Genomic DNA, 22,446 nt, shown 5'->3' on the forward strand with positions numbered 1-22,446 from the left:
CTAACTATCATACTTCAAAATGGTCCTGCCGGGCAGTGGTGGCGCACACCTTTAATCCCAGCACTTGGGAGGCAGAGGCAGGCGAATTTCTGAGTTCGAGGCCAGCCTGGTCTACAGAGAGAGTTCCAGGACAGCCGGGGTTGTACAGAGAAACCTCGTCTCGGAAAACAAGAAAGAAAGAAAGAAAGAAAGAAAGAAAGAAAGAAAGAAAGAAAGAAAGAAAGAAAGAAAGAAAGAAAGAAAGAAAAAGAAAGAAAGGAAGGAAGGAAGAAAGAAAGAAAGAAAGAAAGAAAGAAAGAAAGAAAGAAAGAAAAAGAAAGGAAGGAAGGAAGGAAGAAAGAAAGAAAGAAAGAAAGAAAGAAAGAAAGAAAGGAAAAGAAAATGAAAGAAAAAAAAAATGGTCCTGCATAGGCCTCACCCAGAGATCTGACAGCATCTGTTATCCCTTGCTAGCTTGTATTGTACTCTCTATATAAGTTCACATGACCGTGAGCAAAGGAACTTTCTCTCGTCTTTTAAATTTTCTTATCTATAAATTGGATTTTCTCTGACCAGAAGTAAAACAAAACAAAACAAAATAAAATATCCCACCCACAAAACACCGGGCCTTCAAAAGCGGTAGCTGTCACTCTGAGGTGACTGCAGTAAGCAGTAGCTGTAACAGAAGGGAAGCCTTGGGGGGGAAACTCAGCAGGAAACCATGAACTCCTCTTCTGCGAAAAAGGGAACTGAAACAACCCCGCTGAGCCCTGCAGCAGGGCTGAGCTCCGGAGTTTGCTGTGCAGGGGCTGGCTCCGGAGGAGAGGAGGAGCCAGTCGCCTCGAGCCCTGGCCTGGAGGGCTGGGGAGTGCTCCCTCCGGCGGCTGCAGTCAGCTGACCGTGCGCACGCTCCCATTCCCTCCTCCCCCCCCATCCCCCGCTGTCCCCAGCCCGCCCCCCTCCCCCCGCCTCGTTCTCCTCCCTCCCCCGTCTCGTCCCCCTCCTCCACCTCCCCACCTGGTTGTGTGACTTGTAGGGGGACACTAGAAATGCTGGTAGTTGCTAAAGTTCCAGCCTTCACACCCAGATCTGCTTGATGTATGGCCCCCAGAACTAGATAAAGGCAGAATGAGCTCTGCTCAGGGTCTGTATTCACAAACGTCCTCCACTAAGCTTCACAAGAGCCCTCTGGAGTGTGTACAGTCGGTCTAGGCCTGCAGGACCGAGGCTCTGTCGTGACTGGGTTGTGGACACCTCAGTGACAGGGCCCTTACCTAGCAGGCATCCGGATGACAAGGCATGAGTTTTTCTGACTAACTCAGCTTCATACCAGGATGGCAAAAAGCCCCCATTCGAAAACCCCCACAGGCGTCATTGTGTGCTTGGAGGCCATCAACGAGGGCACATCAGAGCTCCCTGAAAAAAGCTAAAGGACTTTCCAGAAGGGGTGGGAGGCGGCCTTGGAATATGACGTACACACTTAGTCCCCCATAGGTTAGTATTACATTGAGCCACCTCTTTCCACAAGATCCTTTTTGTTGTTTGGTTGGGGTTTTTTGTTTTTGTTTTGTTTTTTGTTGTTGTCTTTGCTTCTGAGGCTGAAGGTGAACACAGACAGGGTCCTGTAAATAAGTGTTCTACCCCTGAGTGACACCCAAAGCCCACAAGCTATTTAATGTCATTAACCAAAAGAGGAGATTCCCCTGCCATGTCTCTTCTGGAGCCCCTTCCTCTCAGATAACAGGAACAGTCCGGTGTCAGAGACCATTTTGCCACTCTGGGGTTGGATTTTGAATTACCAGCTCATTCCTGAGGCTTTATAATACTTGCTCTGGGTCCCAAAGGCCCCCAGAGCATCTCTAGTTCCACCTTTGTACCCACATTTACTCATTTTTCTATTGGTAGCCCTCTGTGGTGGAAGGATGCCACCAGAGTGAGGGGCTGGGTTCAGATAGGAACCTCCGCACTAAATGTCTCCCCTGACCAAACCAGGGCAGGACAGCAAGACCCCATTTCAAAAACAAAACTTCCAAGCCGGGTGGTGGTGGCGCACGCCTTTAATCCCAGCACTCGGGAGGCAGAGGCAGGTGGAGTTCGAGGCCAGCCTGGTCTACAGAGTGAGTTCCAGGACAGCCAGGGCTGTACAGAGAAACCCTGTCTCAGAAAAAAACAAAAACAACAAAAAAAACCCTTCCTTTCTTGAGTATTCCTCACATAAAAGGCAGTTTTTTTGTTTTTTGTTTTTTGTTTTAAGAAGACAAACACGGCTCCAGCAGCTGGGTGAGAGTTGGTTAAAGGCAGACTGGTGGAGACCAAGCTCTCCTGGACAGCTACTTAATACCCTACGAAAGGTAACCTTAATCCTCTATGGATCCCTTTATAGATGAGGCTCCTGAAAGGTTACTCTTGCAAGTGCTCAGGGGTACAACAAAAGCCAAGGGCCATGAGGTGACAGTGGATGGGATCTAGTTGTAGAGAGAGAGAACTTTCTAGATTAGGGGCGACAGTATTTATAGGAGCTTAGCATGCAGGGGAGGTGGGCAAGGGTTACTTGCAGGCCATTTCGCCTGCTAGGTAAATGTGCATAACAAGTCTTGAGCTGTGAGCTTCCCCAAGTCTACTTGAAACCTGAAAGAGAAACGTTGCTGCCTACATGGTACCGTAGGGCTGTGCACACATTAGGCAAACACTCTGTCACTGAGCTACATCCCCAGGCCAGAACTGAACACTGCAATTAATTCCTGAATTCAAATACTGCATTTTTCAATGTGTGGTGCATGCCTGTAACCCCAGTTTTGGGATGCTGTGGCAGGAGGATTGCTGAGTTTGAAGCCAGGCTGATGAGAAATTTTATCCAAAAAAAAAAAAAAGCTAATTAATCTTGGTGTATGTTGTTTGTATTTATTTGCAATTTAAAAAAATAATACTGTTTAGAAAATTAGGAAAAAACAAAGCAAAAATTCTTTTAAAGGGTTTATATACAAATTTTTATTTACTGAATAATATGGGTGTATTTTAATACATTTGATTTAAAACAAAACAAAAACAAACCAAGTAGAGCAAACAGAGCAGCCATGGCTCTGGGGTTAGGATGCACCCCTGAGGGCATGGGGAGCTACCAGCAGCATCAGAAAACTGTTCTCTGTTACTGCCTTCCACACAGAAGGGAATCTTTCCTCAGAGCCAAGATTAGCATAACATGCTAGCATTATACTATCCTATTATTCTTTGATTTCTCCATCACCGACCTGACTCGGCTTTCTAAATCTACTTAAGAGCTGGGAGTGTGGGTTTTTGCCAAATCTACCCCTGCTCACTTTGAGACAGAGTCCCACTCTGCAGCCCAGGCTGACCCTAGACTTGTAGCAATCCTCCTGCCTTAGCCTCCCAAATGCTGAGATCACCTGGCCTGAGCCAAGCTCAGCTTTGCTAAACCCTTTCTTACTAAGTCCAATAAAGTTGTCGTCTAGGGAAGGACTGGAGCCCACGTGATCCAGAGAGACATTCAAACTGCCTCATGGTGACTTTGCACAAATGACCTATCTTTTCTGAAGTTAAAAAAAAAAAAAAATTAAAGACATAACATGTCCCTCACAGAATTAAGGGAGGTAAACTGTGGAGCCCCTGCCACAGACTATGTATTTAGAAATAAGCTGCCGGGCGTGGTGGCGCACGCCTTTAGTCCCAGCACTTGGGAGGCAGAGGCAGGCGGATTTCTGAGTTCGAGGCCAGCCTGGTCTACAAAGTGAGTTCCAGGACAGCCAGGGCTACACAGAGAAACCCTGTCTCGAAAAACCAAAAAAAAAAAAAAAAAAAGAAATAAGCTGTAAGCCGTTGTCAGATACACACAGCTCCTCTTGTCCCTCATCGAGTTGTCTGTCTGTAGAACAGAGCAGAGGGTAGGGTGAATACTTTTCATCAGTTTTCTGAAGTAAAAATTGTCCCCACTTCACAGATGAGGAAACTAAGGCTCAAAGATCAGATAAATGCTCAGTGAGCCACGGATAGACAACTCCTAAAAGATCTAGAACTGTCTCTCTCTCTCTCTCTCTCTCTCTCTCTCTCCTACTGCTTCTGTCCCTTTGGGTCCACACCATCAGTCATGGCCTGAAAGGGACCTGGTAACCAGTGGCACCTTGGAGCCCTCTCCTCTGGTCCTCTGACCTTTCCTCCCACCCCTCCCAACATCCCTACTCCACCCCCACCCCCTATTACAGCCTCTGCATTTTCCTTGTTAAAGAGCTTGCCGGGAGACTCCGAGGGAGGGAACGCCTGTCTGGGATGCCTTCCAGAGAGCCTCCCTTCTAAGGGCGCAGATAAGTAGGTCACATCAGGATGCTGGGGGTGGGAGGGTAGGCTGCGACTGACGGGGAGGAGGCAAAAATACTTCAGGTCACATGGAAAATGGGAGACAAAGTAACCGGGTTTCTTCCTCCTTCCTGCTTTCTCAGTCTCCCAGGGGCACGTAGGCCACGGCCTACAGGAAAGTGTTTCCTGTCCTGGTGACCTGGGAGGTCACCAGCAAGGCTGAGCTCAAGTGTACTGGGCTGAAAGCTTGTGTCCACTTTGCTCTCCTACCCCACCCAGTCCCGCACATCTCCCTTCAGTCACCCTCACACGATCCAGCTCCATCTTTCCTCCATGATGGAGAAGAGAAAGCCCAGGATTGTAGAACTATCCCACCTTGCCGACCTAGGAGGCTCTGGCCCGATCGATCACCTGGAGCAGCACCCTGTCCTGTCCTGTCCAGATCTGGGTCCCGCGGGGTTACCAAAACTATGAGGCAGTGCAGTCAAGTCACTGCCTTTGCAACCCTTTTCTCACCAGCTCTCCTGCCAGCGGTCTACAGCCAGAGCAGTGAAAGATCCCACAGCTGGGCAGAAGGTTGTGGGGACCCCAGGCAGAGGAGTCTATTCAGGGCAGCAAGACCGCTGCCCCCTCATATCCTGCCTGCCTCTGTACAACTCTCCTAACTCCCCCGTTCCCTATAGTAGGTCCTGTACCCTAGCTGAAGTGCTGGCATCCCACTTGTAAGAAAATGCAGCTGTGGAGGGCAGCTGTGTGCCGACCAGGACCGAAAACTGACAGTGACCACGCAACAGTGTCCTAAGTTCACATTTATGGCTTAAGGCAAGGGACAAGAACAAAAGGACAAAAACCTGACCTTCTATCTGAGGAAACACGTCTGCTTCCCTGGCGTCCAACTCTACAGGGGACCAGTGTCTTCTCTCCTGTGTCTAGCCTAGGGGCTTCCCCTGTCCAGCCTTGGCTGCATTTGTGAGGGGTGCTGTGCCCTCCTACCTGGCCTACTTCCTGATATCGCTCTCCTGACCACTCAGGGATACGAAGAATTCTCCAGAGAATCCCACTCAGGGATGCTCTGGAGAAGAGAGGAGCGTCCCCCATCCCTTGGGTGTCTGTTCCCACATGCCCCGTGGGTGGGGAGGTCCACTCCTGCTTTCAGTCGCTCTCACTCTTGCAGAGCAACTGAGAGACAGCGCTGGGTGTCAAGAGAGAGACATCCATCTACACCTGGGTCTTTCATTATACTTAATCTTCCCAGTGGGGCCGACTTGTCAAACACACCTCATTCCCAGGCTGGAGGAATCCCAGCTATCTCTCATCAGAGTGGGTGTAAATCCCCACAGGTATGCGGCAGGCAGGTAAATTCGGTGCCAGGATGGGGGAGCCTGGTGCTAAAACAAAAAACGTTCAGACTTGTAAGATGTATGTCTTTTGTGTTCTCCAACTCCCTGGCATCTGCTGCTGCGCAGGTTGTGGACTGGACCACTCTCTGTCTGTTGCTAAGTGGGGTTGCTTCATCCAGGGCCAGAGCAGGCTCACTTCAGCTGAGGAGAGAGGCCAATCTTCCCCCCCACAGTCAATTAGTCATGCTCTTAAGCAGAGAGCTTCTGAAACCTCACTGTGCCTCAGAGTCACCAGAGGCTTGTTAAAACAGTGTCACCACTTTGTCACTGGGTTCTGAGACTTCCACTAATACTTGAAGTTCTGTCTTCAAGTCCCTGTACATGGTTTCTTCCGTGTGTGTGTGTGTGTGTGTGTGTGTGTGTGTGTGTGTGTGTGTGTGTATGCTAAATATTTATCTTCTTACTTAAAGGGCACACTTTCTATGGTGTCTTTATCCATTCAGATCACAAGCACAAACCCCATTACACTTTTGTGTATTGTTTCCTTTTGAAAGACGGTCTCAAGTATGCTGACTGGCCTCAGACCTGCTCTATGGCAAGGCTGGTCTTTAACGCCTGACCCTCCTGCTTGCCAAGTGCTGGGATGTCAGGTGTGTACCACCTCAGCTGCCTTAATTTTGGTCTTGCTGACTGAGAGAGAGTCTTGCTATTTTATATTCCAGGCTGGTCTTGAACTCTTCATTCTCCTATAAGTAAAACATGGATCCCTTGGACATAATCATGACAACACTGTAGTAGCTGATGTGGTAACCAAGATGGTGCTTATTAACTCATGGTTGGGTAGGATGAGCAGAAGAGAGACGCTGAACAAAGCGATGACTGACATTCCAGGTAGCACAGTGGAGGTTTCATTATGCTTCTCAGAAAGGGGCACAATTAAAACCCTATGGATTGTTAACTTCTGAAATATTCCATTTAATATTTTCAGTTCATGATTGATCTTGGGTCTTAGAAGCCTTGGGAAAGCAAAAATCTCCATTAGGAGGTTCAAAGCCTAGAACACATTCCTAGGGTCTCTGGGTCCACATCTCCTCCTCCTCCTCCTGTTTGTTTGTTTGTTTGAGACAGGGTCTTACTTCATAGTCCTGGCTGGCCCTGAATTTAGCAGAGATATGCCTACCTCTGCCTCCTAAGTGTTGGTATTAAAAGAGTGTAGCACTATGTCTGGCACCTGGTTTGACATTCCTAACAATCTTTACATGAAAGGTTAATGCTGTCCAGAGACCAGGTGTATTAAAAGAAAACTTAGGTTTGAGTCTCAGCCTGCCACTTTGCAGCTCCTAGCACTTGTAACTAGAGCTTGCTGATCTTCAGTTCCTTAGCCATGCGGTAGAATCACCTGAGAGGAGGAAACCTAAATTGAGAAAATGCCTCCATAAGATCAAGCAAGCCTATATCTTCATTAGTAATTGATGTAGGAGGACCTAACTTACTGTGGATGGTGCCATCCCTGGGCTGGTGATCCTGGGTTCTGTAAGAAAGCAGGCTGAGCAAGTCATGAGGAGCAAGCAAGTAAGCAGCACCCCTCCATGGCCCCTGCCTCAGCTCCTGCCTCCAGGTTCCAGCCTTGTTTGAGTTCTTGCCCTGTCTTTGATGATGAACTTTAATATGGAAGTATAAGTGAAATGAACCCTTCCTTCTCCAAATTGCTTTTGGTCATAGTGTTTCATCGTAGCAATAGAAACCATAATTAAGACAGAGCATTAGACTGCATGTGGATTTGAAAGAGCTTTTCATTATCCATGGCAAATAGAGTATCCAGACTGCCATGTGGCTCAGATATAGAACATATATTTCACATACACAAAGCCCTGCGTTCAACCCAAGCACCACAAAAAAAAAAAAAAAAAGAGTAAACAAGTCACCAAGACACTGTTTATCAAGTTGGTTTGTTTCCTACACTCAGATACCCTGCCCAGTGCTGTGGCTGATTGGAGACAGATCATATGTGAGACCTCTAAAGCCCAGTTAAGCTTCCTGCCTCTTAGTCAGGTGTGATGGTAACAAGCCTATGATACTCAGAGGCTTAGTTGGTAGGATGGCATGTTTGAAACCCTCTGATATAGACAGCAAGACTCTGTATCAAAACACCAAAGAGAAAGCAGGAAACTATAGTCCTGGAAGGAATGTACAAGGTTCAGGTAGAGGTCCTGGAAGGAATGTACAAGGTTCAGGTAGAGGTCCTGGAAGGAATGTAGAAAGAATAAAAACAACTTATGTCCTTCCCAACCTAACCCACTCCTCTTGTCCAGATTCCCACATGACACCCAGAGTAGCACTTAGCCAGGACACCAAATTGGGTCTTCTTTTTTTTTTTTTTTAATTTATTTTATTTATATGAGTACACTATTGCTGTCTTCAGACACAGCAGAAGAGAGCACCAGTTCCAATTACAGATGGTTGTGAGCCACCATGTGGTTGCTGGGAGTTGAACTCAGGACCTCTAGAAGAATAGTCAGTGCTCTTAACCACTGAGCCATCTCTCCAGTACCAAATTGGGTCTTCAAAGATTGTTTCCAACCAGGGTTTTTTGTTTGTCTGTTTGTTTCAATTATAGCCAGGTAATGGTGGTGAAAGCCTTTGGCCCCAGCACCCAGGAGGCAGAAGCAGGCAGATCACTGAGATCAAGGCCAGCCTGGTCTACAGAGGGAGTTCCAGGACAGCCAGAACAGAGAAGGCATTTTCTGAAAAACAAAACAAAATAACAACAACAAAAGAAAATTGTGTGCATGCTTGCATGTGAATGTGTGTGCTCATGAGGGTGGGTGCCCAAGGAAACATAGGATCCTCCATAGTCAGGTTTCCAGGTGTTTGTGAGCTGTCCCATGTGGGTGCTGGGTGCCAGAACCTGGGTCTGCCGAAAAATCTGTACATGCTCTCAGGTGCTGAGTCATTCCTCCTGCTCCTCAACCAACTTTATAATAATATTTCCATGCACTTCTCCTCACTCATGCACAGCCCACAGCTCTCCACAGAGTGCTGGCACTCACTCGTCCATGGTGTGTTCCTTGTTTTCCTTCCTCTAGCTCTGGCTCACAGTTCTGACCACAGAACACCCTGACTCTATTCAAAGTTATGTTCATTCTTCAAAGCTCACACAACAAAAGCCGCCTTTTGTAACAATCCACCTCGAATGTTTCTATGTCAGAAGAAATCTAATCTTGTTTGCCTAGCTGTTTATGTTGGGTCTTTGAGGATAATCATGATTTATCCATTCATCTATTGGTCATCCCCACAAGTGACTTTTCTTTAGGTGATAGTAAAACGCTGTATTGCTGTATTAGAAGTACCAAGTATAAGTTTGAACTAAAATCAAGGTGCCAACTACTCATGGCTTATTCCTCCAGTACGATGTGGCCCCTCTGTAGGTGTGATGTAGAAGAAACTCAGTGGTTTGCTGACTTGTGTTGCATACTAAATAAAGTCTATTCATTGAGCCTACTCGTGTGTGTGTGTGTGTGTGTGTGTGTGTGTGTGTGTGTGTGTGTGTAAAACAAGAGTTGTCTGCTACAGAGTTTGGCTCAGTTAGTAAAATGTTTGCCACACAAGCCAGAGGATCTGACTCCAGTCCCTAGAGCCCTGGTAAGAAAGGCTGAGTGCAACAGTGCATGATTGTAATCCCAGTAATAGAGAGGCAGGGACAGAAGAAACCCTAAGATTTGCTAGAGAGCCAGTCTAGACAAAGAGGTATGCTCTGGGCTCAGTGAAGATCCAAAAATAAGGTAGAAGGTCTCAGAGGAGGTTCATCAATTAAAAGCACTTGCCGCTCTTTAAGGGACCTGAATTTAGTCCCCAGCACCCCTGTGAGGCACCTCCAGCTCCAGAGGATCTGACACCTCTGGCCTCTGTGGGCATTTGCACACTCATGTACAAGCCCACAAACATATACACAGACATAGTTACACACATAATTTAAAATAAAAATGTAAAAGTATAATAGAGAGAAACTGAGGAAGATATCCAGTATCATCCTCTGACCTCCGTGTATATGTACACTAAAAGAAACACACATACATACACACGTATACATACACAAACATACACACATACACACAAAAGTGGTGCTATGTACAACTGTTAAAAAGTGGAACCACCATTGGAAAGGAGATGGCATCTTATCCACAAAATTAGTCAACTGATTATTTTCTTTTTTGGTTTTTCAAGACAGGGTTTCTCTGTATAGCTGGAACTCACTTTGTAGACCAGGCTGGCCTCGAACTCAGAAATCTGCCTACCTCTGCCTCCCAAGTGCTGGGATTAAAGGCGTGCACCACCACACCCGGCAACTGATTATTTTCTATGGTAATCAGAGACAGAATAAATATGTTTGTATGTACATTTATGTATATTTACTATGACCCATATTTATGGATCTACTTTTAACCCTTTTAAAACTAAATCCTTTTATTTTCTGTTCTAAGTATAATCATTTATTGGTAGAAAATTTGCAAATGAAATAAAAAGAAAAAAAGGAAAAGAAAAGATAAGAAGAGAAGAGAAGAGAAGAGAAGAGAAGAGAAGAGAAGAGAAGAGAAGAGAAAAGAGAGAAGTGAGTCACCCGTAAACCCACAGTCTAGAAACGGCCGGTGAGCACCTTGGCCAATGCTGACATGCATATTTGTTATTCATGATTTCTGAAGGCATTGAAGACTAAATGTTTATCCAGTTCTATGTCCTTTTTTTTCTTAATGTACAATTAGCTCTTTGGTATTTGTGGTGGGTAGTCTTGGTTGTTAACTTGACATATGTAGAAGAGAAAGCATCAACTGAGGGTTGCCTCCATCAGTTGGCCTGTGGGCATGCATGCCTGTGAGGCCTCTCCTCCTCCTCTTCCTCTCCCCCTCCCCCCTCCTCTTCTTCCTCCTCCTTCTTCTTTTAGAATTATTTATTTATTTTATGTGTGTGAGTACACTGTCAGTCTCTCCAGACACAACAAAAGAAGGCATCAGATCCCATTACAGATGGTTGTGAGCCACCATGTGGGTACTGGGATTTGAACTCAGGACCTCCAGAAGAAAAGTCAGTGCTCTTAACCACTGAGCCATCTCTCTCGCCACCCCCCACCCCCCAATTGGGGCCTCTTCTTGACTGTTGATTGATGTGGGAGGACTCAGTCCACTATGGTCTTGGGTCAGATAAGAAAGATAACTGAATGGGAGTCTGGAAGCAAGCCAGGAAGTCTAGTTCTTCTGTGGTTTCTGCTTCTGGGATTATTTCTTTCTTGAGTCCTTGCTTTGGCCTTCGTCAACCACGGACTGTAGGCAATAAGCTAAAACCAAGCCTTCCCTCCCCAAGGTCCTTCTGTTCATGGTGTTTATCACAGCAACAGAAACCAAACTAGAACAGTCTTCGTTTAAATATTCTTCAAATTAAAAAAAAATATATCTACTCATAGCTGCAACAGTCTGCATTTAACTATTTATTTACCCCTAAAAATCTCAATCAACATCCTTGAATATCTGAGTAATTATTATATTCTTAGACTGAACCTAGAACCTCCCGCCCTCTCTCTTGTTTTTCTTTGTTTGTTGTTTTTTTCTTGAGGCAGGATATCTCTGTGTAGCCCTGGCTGTCCTGGAACTTGCTCTTATAGACCAGGCTGGCCTTGAACTCTGGTCTGCCTCCCCCTGCCTCCCAAGTGCTGGGATCAAAGGCGTGCACCACCACCACCATCCAGCATGTTACAGTCTCTTCATGCATATTCCCAACTTGGTTCTGGAGCTCCCACTTGAAAAGAGAGAGACTCTAGTTTTTGGTTCTGCATATAAGAAGTTTGAAAGACACCACTCTGATGGGACAAGCAACAGTTATACAGCTGAAGAGTCTACATCTCTTCTTGGCTCTGGAAGAGAGGTGGGCAAACAGGGAAAGCAAACCCCTCAAGCTGGAGGGGCAGGCAGATGGACATAGGGTATCATGGCCAAGCAGAGCAGACTCTGGGATAGTGTAGGGTGGGGTAGGGCAGGGTGGGAGCTGACTGCCGGAGGTGAAGCACTGGAGGCAGAGGGATATGTCTCAGAGTCACAATGCCAGGAGCCCACTGAAGGTGAGGAAAATACTTTGTGCATTTTACCTCTAGGAGTCCCAGTAAGCGCTCAGAGTAAATGCTGTAAGAAAACCCCCAGCCTGCAAGGATAATGGGAACAAAACCATCTTGAAATAACAGAGGATTTACTTCTTTAAATGTGGTCTGTTCTCAAGTGACGTTATTAACCACAGCCTAAGCTTATTATCACAGCCTAGCTGACTCAAGGAAAGAAAGTACCCACTGTAGTGCACGTTGGCCATTTTGTCCCACATAAGAAGTCAGGGATGGGAGGGTTGGCAAGCATTTCTAAAGATCACAGAAGCTCAGGAAGGCCCATCATCGAGGACCATCAACCCCCCTAAAGCCTACCATTCCTTACCACAACAATAACTGTCTATTTACAACATTCTTTTTGCCCGATACATCATATCTATGTATCAAGAGTTTATAAAGGCACGGTTTAAAGAGATTGAACAAGATGCCAGAATCAGACATGACAGGGGTGTTAAACTTATTCGACCAAGAATTTATCTAAGATGTGCTAAGGACTCTCAAGCAGACAGAGAACAAGCAAAGACTGAGTGATAGTAAAGCGGAGAGAAAGAAATCCAAGAAGGGGCTGGGGCGAGGCTCAGTGATAAAGTGCCTAGCAGGTTCAAGGCCTCCGGTTTTATTCCCAGCACCAAAAAGGAAATGAAAGATGTAAGCTTAGAATATCGGGAGATAATGTCTCATTACACGTGAAAAAAATAACACCAATCTATCAAGATTGTATATAATAAAAATTTACGGCATGCACACACACACACTTTAAAAAAAGATGAGGGGACAACAAGAATCAAGAAGAAACAGTAAAGATGCCAAGCCCAGGAATGGAAAGACAGACGGTCATTGCCAGGCTTGTGTGTGGGTGACATGTCTAAGGAAAACGTTTCTGAGCTCTAGGATGTGTCTATAGAAACGCTCCAAACTGAAAACAAAGAACAGAAACGGCCAGCGAGAAAAGCCAAAGACCGCGTGGCAGCTGCAGCCAATGTGGATGTGCATCTGGGGAAGAAGGAAGGGACAGAAGACACAGTCAAGTCAATGCTGACTGAATAATCCCTCAAGCAGACCTCCGATGCTATCGAATCATAGACCCAAGAAGCAGAGAACTCTAGGCAGGAGAAAGAAAGGTTTCAGAAAATTAAAGATGAAGAGTCCCAAAAGACAGTACAGTGAAATATTTAAGGTACTCAGAAGGGCAGAGGTGGCTCAGTGGGTAAAGGCTCTTGGCACCAAGGCTAATGACCTGAGTTTGATCCCTGAGACCCACAAAATGGAAGAGAAGTGACTCCTGAAAGCTGCCCTCTGCTCCCCACGTTTGCACTACTGCACTATGGCACACAGGCGACCCTGTTGAAATGAAAGCGTAAGACCATCAAGACGGCTCAGTAGGTAAAGGCACTTACCTGCCTCAAAAGCTAGACCACCAGAATTCAATTCCTGCGCCCCAGGTAAAGGCAAAGGAGAAAACCAATTCCACAGAGCTGTCCCGAGTCCTGCACAATCACACCATGGTACGCACGCTCCTGTACACACGTCATGCATGCACACACATACAATAGTAATAATAAATAAACTGAAAGTAGTGAAGGTTTCAGAAATAACCAGCAGACTACAACACATTAGTATAAACGAGCTTGACACCAACACTGAAGCAGAGAGTGAATGATTACAATACGAATAAAGTTTCAAATGGCTGAGAAACATAAGGTATGGTGTCATACTCTTATTTACTGAATGACAGATGAAAAAATTAGAAGTGTAGAGGAATAAACTATACAAGAAAACAAATAAGCTAATCGCATTATCAAAATATGTGTGTCCCACGAAACAAGTTAACTATCAATAATGACCTCAACCTGTTGAAAGAATTAAGATAGAATTAGGGTGAAAACTAGGCAGCCATGGAACCTGGGCTAGCACGCTCCTGTGTACCGTAGGAGGCCATGCTGCTGCGTGAAAAGCTTGCCTGGTTGAGAGAGTGCCACCAAGATCAAGTGACCCAGAAAACAAAGCATAAGGAGGGAACATTAATGAAGCCGGTTTCCAAGAGAACCAAGAAACAGCCCACAGGGAGAAAGGGTCAACAGACACAAGAAGTCTAAGTTCAGTGAAGAAAGCAGACACCTGGACATGGATCTAGAGGACCGCCACAGAGAAGTGAGTAAGAGGTTAAAAATAAAAGAGGGAAAATGAAGTCATTTTTCTAGAGACTTGAGGAAGCTCAGAGTCAAGGCCTGAAACGGAAGGCTCTCGAGCAACCAACCATCAATGTCAGCTGCTTAAGACAGAGGTCTTCTCCCACAGACCAGCAGCTAAAGATGATACGGGATGGCTCTGAAGAGATGGCTCCATGGCTAAGAGCGCTTGCTGCCTTTGCAGAACTAAGGTTCAGTTCCCAGCATCCACATGGCAGCTCACAGCCATCTGTAACTCCAGTTACAGGGGACCTGATACCCTCTTCTAAACCCTGGACTTCAGACATGGCATGCATATGGCATACGTACATGTAGGCAAAGCATTCATACACATAAAATAAAAAAAAAACCTTAAAAAAAAGATTATACAGGATGACCTGAATTTTAAGTCCACCAAGCGTGAATATCTAAACTGTAAGTAGGAATTCGACTTCAGTCAGTGTCTATAATCCAGTGTACAGGAAACAGAATTTTTGGAAAGCGAGATGAACGAGGGGGAACATTCTCCAAATATGCAAATGACAGTAGAGCCGAGATGTGTGATTTGTTAGAACAGAATAAAAGGCATATGCCAACAAAGAAACAGCATAGCAGCCTGCAGAAATGCCTTCGAGAACACAGTGGCTGTGCTGGAGGTGCAAGTCAGCTAGTAGAGTGCTTGCCTAGCATGCACAAAGCCCCAGGTTCCCCCGCACCACAGAAAACTGGGCTTGGTGGTGCTCACCTGTAGTTCTGCCCCTCAAGAAGTAGAGGGGGAGGGGTAGAAGGTCAAGGTCATCCTCAGCTCCATAGGGAACTCTAGACTAGCTTAAGATACGTGAGACCTTGCCTAAAAAAAAAAAAAAAAAAAAAAAAAAAACAAAAACAAAAAACCAAGGGCTGGAGAGATAGATGGCTCAGCTGTTAAGAGCACTGACTGCTCTTGCAGAGGTCCTGAGTTCAATTCCCAGCAACCACATAGTGGCTCACAACCATCTGTAACGGGATCTGATGTCCTCTTCTGGTGTGTCTGAAGACAGCGACAGTGTACTCACATACATGAAATAAACAAATTAAAAAAAACAAAAACAAACAAAAAAAACAAGCTGGGTGGTGGTGGCACACACCTTTAATCCCAGCACTTAGAAGGCAGAGGCAGGCAGATTTCTGAGTTCAAGGCCAGCCTGGTCTACAAAGTAAGTTCTAGGACAGCCAGGGCTACACAGAGAAACCCTGTCTCGAAAAAACACCCCCCCCCAAAAAAAAAAAAGAAAGAAAGAGAGAGAGAGAGAGAGAGAGAGAGAGAGACTGACCAACCTACGGAGCACAGTGGAGAAGTTAAAGGGAATATGTATCACTGGAAGCAAGAAAGCACTGCACAGTCTCAGCCTCACAGCAACACCATGAACGGGATAATATCTCGATGAAAGAATTCATAGCAGCTACAAGTCAAGACGATGATTACCCCCCCGTCAGTTACTAAAAAGGCAAGGAAGCAGGTTACAGAGCAATAAACCGTCCTGGGTGTTCCACACAGTGTCAGCAGAAACCAAACTTGAATCAGCTGGTAAGTGTGCGTAGAAATATCTTCTTATTGCTGACCTCGAGACAGTTTACCTCCTGAAGACTACGCGGGATTTTACTTCTGAATGCCATCATTTCTCTGATCTCTTTGAAGAGTGAGTACAGAAGTTTAATAAAGAGTTTAATATAAAAAGGGGTGGAGTCGAGAGGTGCGACTTACTGAGGGCTAGCATAGGCTCGCTTGGCCAGCATAGGCAAGGCCCAAGACAAAGATGCTGTCTCAGAGCTCAGATACACAAAACTGAGGGAGGTTGTTACAGTAGACTTGACTTTCAAAAGTTATTTAGAAAAAGAAAAGAAAAAAAAAGAAAAAAAATACATGGAATAAACAATGTAAAGAAGAAAAAAAAAAGAAGAAGAAAAAAAAAAAAAAGAAAAGAAAGGAAAAGAAGCCAAAAGCTCACATCTATTGAAAGAAAGTAGAGGGCTGGAGGGCTCAGATCTACAGTACTTGTGAGATCCTTGGTTTGATTTCAGCATGATGGGAAGAAAAATAAATATATCAACAAGTGCAACAACTCCAAAGAAATAAAAGAAGGTAAAAAGAAAACTTCATTTTTATTATCTTTCAAAAAACCTGGGGTGTGGGGAAGGCATGAGACAGAGTTTCTCTGTGTAGTCCTGACTGTCCTGGAACTCTGTAGACCAGGCTGGCCTCAAACTCAGAGACCCACCTACCTCTGACTCCCGAATGCTGGGATTAAAGGTGTGGGCCGTCACTGCCCGACCTCATTTTTAGAAATCATTTTTAATAGCAATAGCCTAAATGCATCAGTTAAAAAACAAAGAGAGAGGCTAAGGACGCAGCTTAGTCAGGAAGACACTTCCTGTGTGTAAAGATGGAGACTTGGGTTTAATTTCCAGAATCCACTGTAAAAGCTGAAGGCAGTGGCACAGGGACAGTCCAGCACTGGAGAGAAAACAATCACATATCTTTCTGACCAAACACCCCAGCCAATGTGTGAGCCCCAGACCAGCGAGAGACCTTATTTCAAAAAGCAAGGCAGATGGCCTGAGAAATGACCCCTACTTCATTGTCCTGAGTAGGCCTATGCCACTGGGCCCAGTGCGGAGAACCCTTCATATACATCAAACTACGTGAAGCAAAACTCACAGAAATGCAAAGGGAAGTGGATGATGCTCATATTATAGGGGATCCTGGAGAGTCCTCTTTCAGAAATGGGCATATTCAGCAGGGAGCTTGAGATAGGCCGGGGGCGGGGGAGTTAAGCCAACCAGCAGCAGCAGCTGGGTAGGACCTACATCTACAGATGTCTACTTCATTACAACAGCAGGATCACATTCTCTGCTCAAGGTCCCGTGGAGAACTCTGGTCACATTCTGAGCTATAACGCACATCTTTATAATTATTTGAAGATAGAAATCATGGTCTTTAGTCTCAGCACTGGGGAGGCAAAGGCAGGTGGATCTTCATGAGTTTGAGGCCAACCTGGTCTATAGAGTGAGTTCCAGGACCGACATGTCTATGTAGAGAGACCTTATCATAAAACAAAAACAAACAAAATCAAAAAACAAAAACAGAAATCATGTGATGCCCGTTACTAGACAAAAGTGAAAACAGACCGGAAATCAGTTACAGAACTTCCAGGAAAGTCCACAAATCGGAGATTAACCAGCACACTTTGGGGAATGTATTCAAAATGAAGACATTCTAAGAGATTTAAAGTACTTTGAACTAAATAAAATAAGACAAAATTTATCACAGTTTGTGGGACGGAACAAAGTCAGTGTTCAGAGGGAAAAATTAGAGGGCTAAACGTGGATACTAGAAAAGAAGAAACATCTAGAACCAGTAATCTACACTTCTAAATTAAGAAAGAAGACAAAGAACAGGGGATCCGCAATAACAAACTCCCTTAAGCCTAGGCTGTGGGAAGCTAAGACAGGAAGAGAGGAAGCTCAAGGTAATCTTGTGCACCGTACGACCCTGTGGAACACAAGCAAGCACACACACATGCACACGCACATACACGCATGCACACACACACACATACACGCATGCACACACACATACACGCATGTACACACACACATACACGCATGCACACACACATACACGCATGTACACACACACATACACGCACATACACGCATGTACACACGTGCACACACACACTCATGCACACATGCATGCACACACACATTCACACACTCATGCACGAATGTGTACATGCACTAAAACAAAACATTCACAAACCAGGAAGATCAGGAGTTCAAGCCTTAGATGCACAGGGAGACTGATGATAGTCTGAGCTATATAAAACCTGTCTTAACAAAACAAAGCAAAAAGAGCAAACAATAAACTCCCCAATTAAATAGAAAATAAGAGCAATTAAATGAATGTAAGCTGAAAAAAGAATAATTAAAAAGTACAGAGTAGAAGTCAACATCTCTGTCTCTCTCTCGTGTGTGTGTGTGTGTGTGTGATCAGAGGGCTCCCTTGGATTTGGATTTTCACCTTTCGCCTTATTTGGAGCTGGATCTCAGTTGTCTGGCACTGCACCTGGGGCTAGCTGACCCATGGACGTCTAGGGATGAGTCTGTCTCTGTCTCTCATCCCACCATAGAAGCACTAGGAGAGCAGATTCTACCATGCCTGGCTTTCGGTGGAGTCTAGGGATTTGAACTCAGGTCCTCACGACTGCACGGCAAGCTCTTTACCCATGAAGACATTCCTGCTGCTCAGTTTTCCCCTCTCCCTGGTGCTAACCATTGAACGTAGGGCCTCACACGTGCTAGATGAAAGCATGACCACTGAGACAGGTTTACAGCCTTTGCTCTGTTTTTCAGGCAGGGTGTGTCTTTTGCCCCAGACTGACCTCAGTTATTTGCTACTATGTCCAGCTGATTGAAATCAAACTTGACACAGGAAGATGGATTCATTGTTGTAAACATGTCAGGTCTTCTCAGTTTGATCTACGGATTCACAACAATCCCAGACAAAATAAAAAATCTCTAGCTATCAGCAATATGGCTACAGTGTATATGTAGAGGCAAACACCTAGGTCTAGACCAGCTAATTATACAATGTTGGAAGAAAACAAGAGGGAGACTTATATCAAGGAAACTCAAGAGTCACTATAAATCTATAGAGAGGGAGACAATATGCTATTGGCAAAAGAACAGATCAGTGGGGCAGTGGAGCCCACAAATAAATACACACAAATACAGTCAATTGTGTTTGGAAAGAGGAAGGAAGCCAGTGTGTGTGTGTGTGTGTGTGTGTGTGTGTGTGTTGTGGAGAGGGAGATACAGAGAGCAATGGGAGTTAATATGATCAAAACCTATTGTATACATGTAGTAATCTCACAGTGAAACTCAGTGTTTTATACAATTAGTGTATGCTGAGGAAAATATCTAAAGGTAAATGAACTGTTAGTTATGATGGTCCATGTCTATCCTCCCAGAACATAGGAAGCCTATGCAGAAGGACTGCCAACGTTTAAGGCCAGCCTAGGCGATATAGAGAGGAAATGGCTGGGATGGGGGTCATTTGGGGAGGGGATGGGAAAGAATAGAATAAAGGACAAGGAAAGAAAAAGAAAAGCAAAGGAATAAACCAGCAAATCCAGGCACTGGACTGTTACCCAGTCCTGAAAAGAGCTATGCTAGAGCTTCAAGATGGCTCAGCGGGGAAAGTACTTGCCTCTCAAGCACAAAGACCAGAGTTCAATCCCCAGAACTCACTTCAACAACAACAAAACCTTATCATGGTGACGTGTGCTTAGAGTCCCAGCATTGAGGAGATGGACAGAGCCATGTCCCACTGGCTAGCCAATCAGAGACCCTGTTCCAAACAAAAAGTGAGCAGCACCAGAGGAATGATATCACAGATTGTCCTCAGCCCTCTCTGTGCACTCACATACGTGTGCACATGCAACCACTACATGTATGAACTCCTCCAGATACATACACAAACAAATAAGCTGTCAAGACATGGAGAAATCTTAGGTTGCTAAGTGAGGGAAGCCAAACTGAAAAGTCTAATTTGTTTAATCTCAATGATATGATGGTACTAGAAGAGGTAAAACTGGAAGAGACCTGATTGGTGATTCTCAGGGCCTGGGAAGGGTAAATGGGTTGGTGGGGAAGTAACTGTGGTACTGTAGGGGTGGAAACGGGTGGATTTGTGCTGACTCACAGTGGACACTTTGATGGATGGACGGTAGGTTCTAGTTGGGGAACGTACTTTGCATGTGTAAGGACAGGGTTTTTTTTCGGGAGTTCCCTGTTCCTTTAAGTGTACTATGAACTTAAACCTGCTCTAAATGCATTCCAAAAGTAGAGAGGATGCAGCAGAGAGACAGAGTATGTGCTGAGCCTGTGGGAGGCCCTGAGTATCCACAATGGCAAACTCACATCTTCCACAAGAGCAGGAAGCTAACCAATCTCTCCAGCTCAGGTCAAGCATATACTAGTTTGGGGGCTTGTGTTTAGTCTAAAGATCATGTTTTGGTATCAAACATTCTTGATCTTAAAAGTCCTTTCCTGAGGGCTAGAAAGATGGCTCCGTGGTTCAGGGCACTGTTGCTCTTGCATTGAGGATCTGGGGTCAATTCCCATCAGTTCCCAGCAACCATGTGGTGCTTCATGACCATCCATAATCCCAGTTCCTAAAAACCCAGCACTGTCCTCTGATGTCCACAGGCACCAGGCATGCATGTGGCGCAGATACAGATACAGGCAAAATACTTATAAACCCAAAGATAAATCTAAAAAGGATTTTTTAGAAAGTCCTTTTCTACCGTTTACTTGTCTGACTCTTGGAAAAGTTAACATGCAACTTACAGCTGATGCTACTCTGCCTGATTGGCTCTCTGCCCTTGCTAGAACCTTCCATTTTTTCTAGTGCCTTCCAAGCCTGTAGCATCAAGGGCAGGACACCTGACTGTCTCTTCCTAGTATGTGGTTGCCTACCTCATGTTGCTGTTGCCTGAATGAGACACTGTCTGTCCCACATAAGAGAGCCTTATAGACTCAGGTCTCAGAAAAGTTTAGGTTTTTCCAACCTATGAAAATATAGAGTTGGCCACTTGCCTCTTTTGCTCTCTCTAAACCCCAGCTTTGTATTTTCTTGTCTCTGAGGGGACAGCCAGCCAGGCAGCTCTCATGTAGCAGTCACTGTGCCAGGGTTTGGGGGGAAAGCACTGCCCAGAATATGAAATCATTTTCTGATAACACAGATCTTATTAACTCTTTGACTAGAGGAAGCAGAGGCTGAGAGGAATTGAAACAATCCACTTTTCACATGTCTAACGACATGTGAGGAACCAGCCAGGGGTAACAAAATGGGACTAAAGAGCAAAGGCCAGTGTGTTCAGAGAAGGGGGTGAGGAAGAGAGAGAGTAGAGGTCGGGATGGCTATCAACACCGCCTTCACAACCGCTCCCAGGATCCCCCCACCCCTTTTGGCTTCCCACAGAACTTACTTGAAGGTGAATGGTTTCTCGGTCTGACTCCATCTTGCTGCCCTGGGGCCACTTGCCACCCTCCGAGTGTCAGCAGTTTGCGTGGATTTTTCAGCTGGGCAGTCTGGGCTTATGGCTCTTCTGAGGTGGGAGACAGCGTTGCTGCAAGACAGACCAGCTATTCATCCGTGCATGTGGGATGCTTGGCTAGGCCTCAGCCCCTGGGGGGAGGCGCACATGTGTACGAGTGTCTGCCCTGCATGTGGCATATTGAGAGGTGGCCTTTTGAGTTGTCCCTCTAGTCCCAGCCAGGCCATCTGAGGTGACTGGCGCCTGCCTGCTTTGAGGCAGTTAGGTTTGCTACTGAAAACATAATTCTGCATGTTTAGCAAGGAAATTGGAGGACAGCTCTAATGGGGTTTTCACACAGCACACTAGTTGCTCAGAGTAGGGTGTCAGGTCACCAATCATGGGATGGGTCAGCGCAATCCCAAGACATGAGGTTCCAAGGTTTCTCCCTTCCTCTCCCTTGTTCTGTTTGTGCCCTCCGTTCCTAAGAGAAGGAGAAAGGAGTGAGTAGTTTACCAGGTAGGATGCAAAGCTACAAGGTCAGTAATACAAATTGATACCTTCGCCTTCTCTGAGCAAGACAGAGCTTTGAGAGCGCAGGGGGACGCTGCACCTTCAAATCCTCTTGACCAGGCCAGGCAGCATTCCCCTCACTTATAAAAGAGAGCTACAACAGTCAGACTTTTTTTTTGGAAACTGATTATTTTTTCTGTTTACCTTAGAACCTAAAACACTTTTGTCTTGTTCCTAGACCTGTTTTAGATCCAAACTGCTGTGGTGGGAGTCTGTGAGTGTGGTAGACGATGGCTGCCAGGGAGAATTTCCATTCAGGGTAATGGGAGGTGGGAATGGGCAGGGCAGAGCTGGGTATTCTTACCAGTCTCTCATGGGAAAAGGAGAGGGGGCGGGGTTAGATGTTGCCTGAGAATTATGTGAAGTGAACAAGATTACCCATCACACCCTACCTCCCACAGCTATATATGTGTCAGTCAGCTTTCTGTCACCGTGACAACATTCTTGGGACAATCAGTCCACCTTTGGTTCATGGGTTCAGAGATTTCAGTTCTTGGTTGGCAGGCCCTGCTCTTTGGAGTCGGTAGCAGCAGGCCTAAATCATGTAAGAATGTGTTATAAAGGAAGTCTGTTCACCTCCTGGCAGCAGGGAGTAAATGGAAAAAGGGAGAGGGAAGGAAGGGTTCTAATACTCCTTCAAGAGCCGGCCCTCCAATAACCTAGCTTCCTCCCGCTGGCTCCCACCCCCACTGCTTCTCATTAGCATGGTGATGACCTTCAACATAAGGGCTGTGGGAGCGGTTCACTATTCTGTCTGATAGGCACTGTCCTCAGTGCTTAGCATACACTGCTCTTCGTAATCATTCTGGAAGTTCATTTCCATTCTCACCACTGTTTTATAGCAGAAGAAACAG

At 45.6% G+C, this 22,446-nt stretch overlaps 1 protein-coding gene across 1 annotated transcript in view; it reads right to left on the reverse strand.

Annotated features, from left to right (window-relative positions):
- Positions 1 to 21,019, reverse strand: part of Ninj2 (ninjurin 2) — a 103,086-nt gene extending 82,067 nt beyond the window's left edge. The window contains exon 1 of the mRNA XM_021165805.2: positions 20,972 to 21,019. Within this exon, the coding sequence (XP_021021464.2) occupies positions 20,972 to 21,004 (33 nt within the window). The 5' untranslated portion in view covers positions 21,005 to 21,019. The remainder of the gene's footprint in view (positions 1 to 20,971) is intronic.
- Positions 21,020 to 22,446: the final 1,427 nt, after the last annotated feature.

The sequence above is a fragment of the Mus caroli genome, unplaced genomic scaffold, assembly GCF_978045245.1.
Source record: "Mus caroli unplaced genomic scaffold, Mus_caroli_1 scaffold_7, whole genome shotgun sequence".
Lineage (NCBI taxonomy): Eukaryota > Metazoa > Chordata > Mammalia > Rodentia > Muridae > Mus > Mus caroli.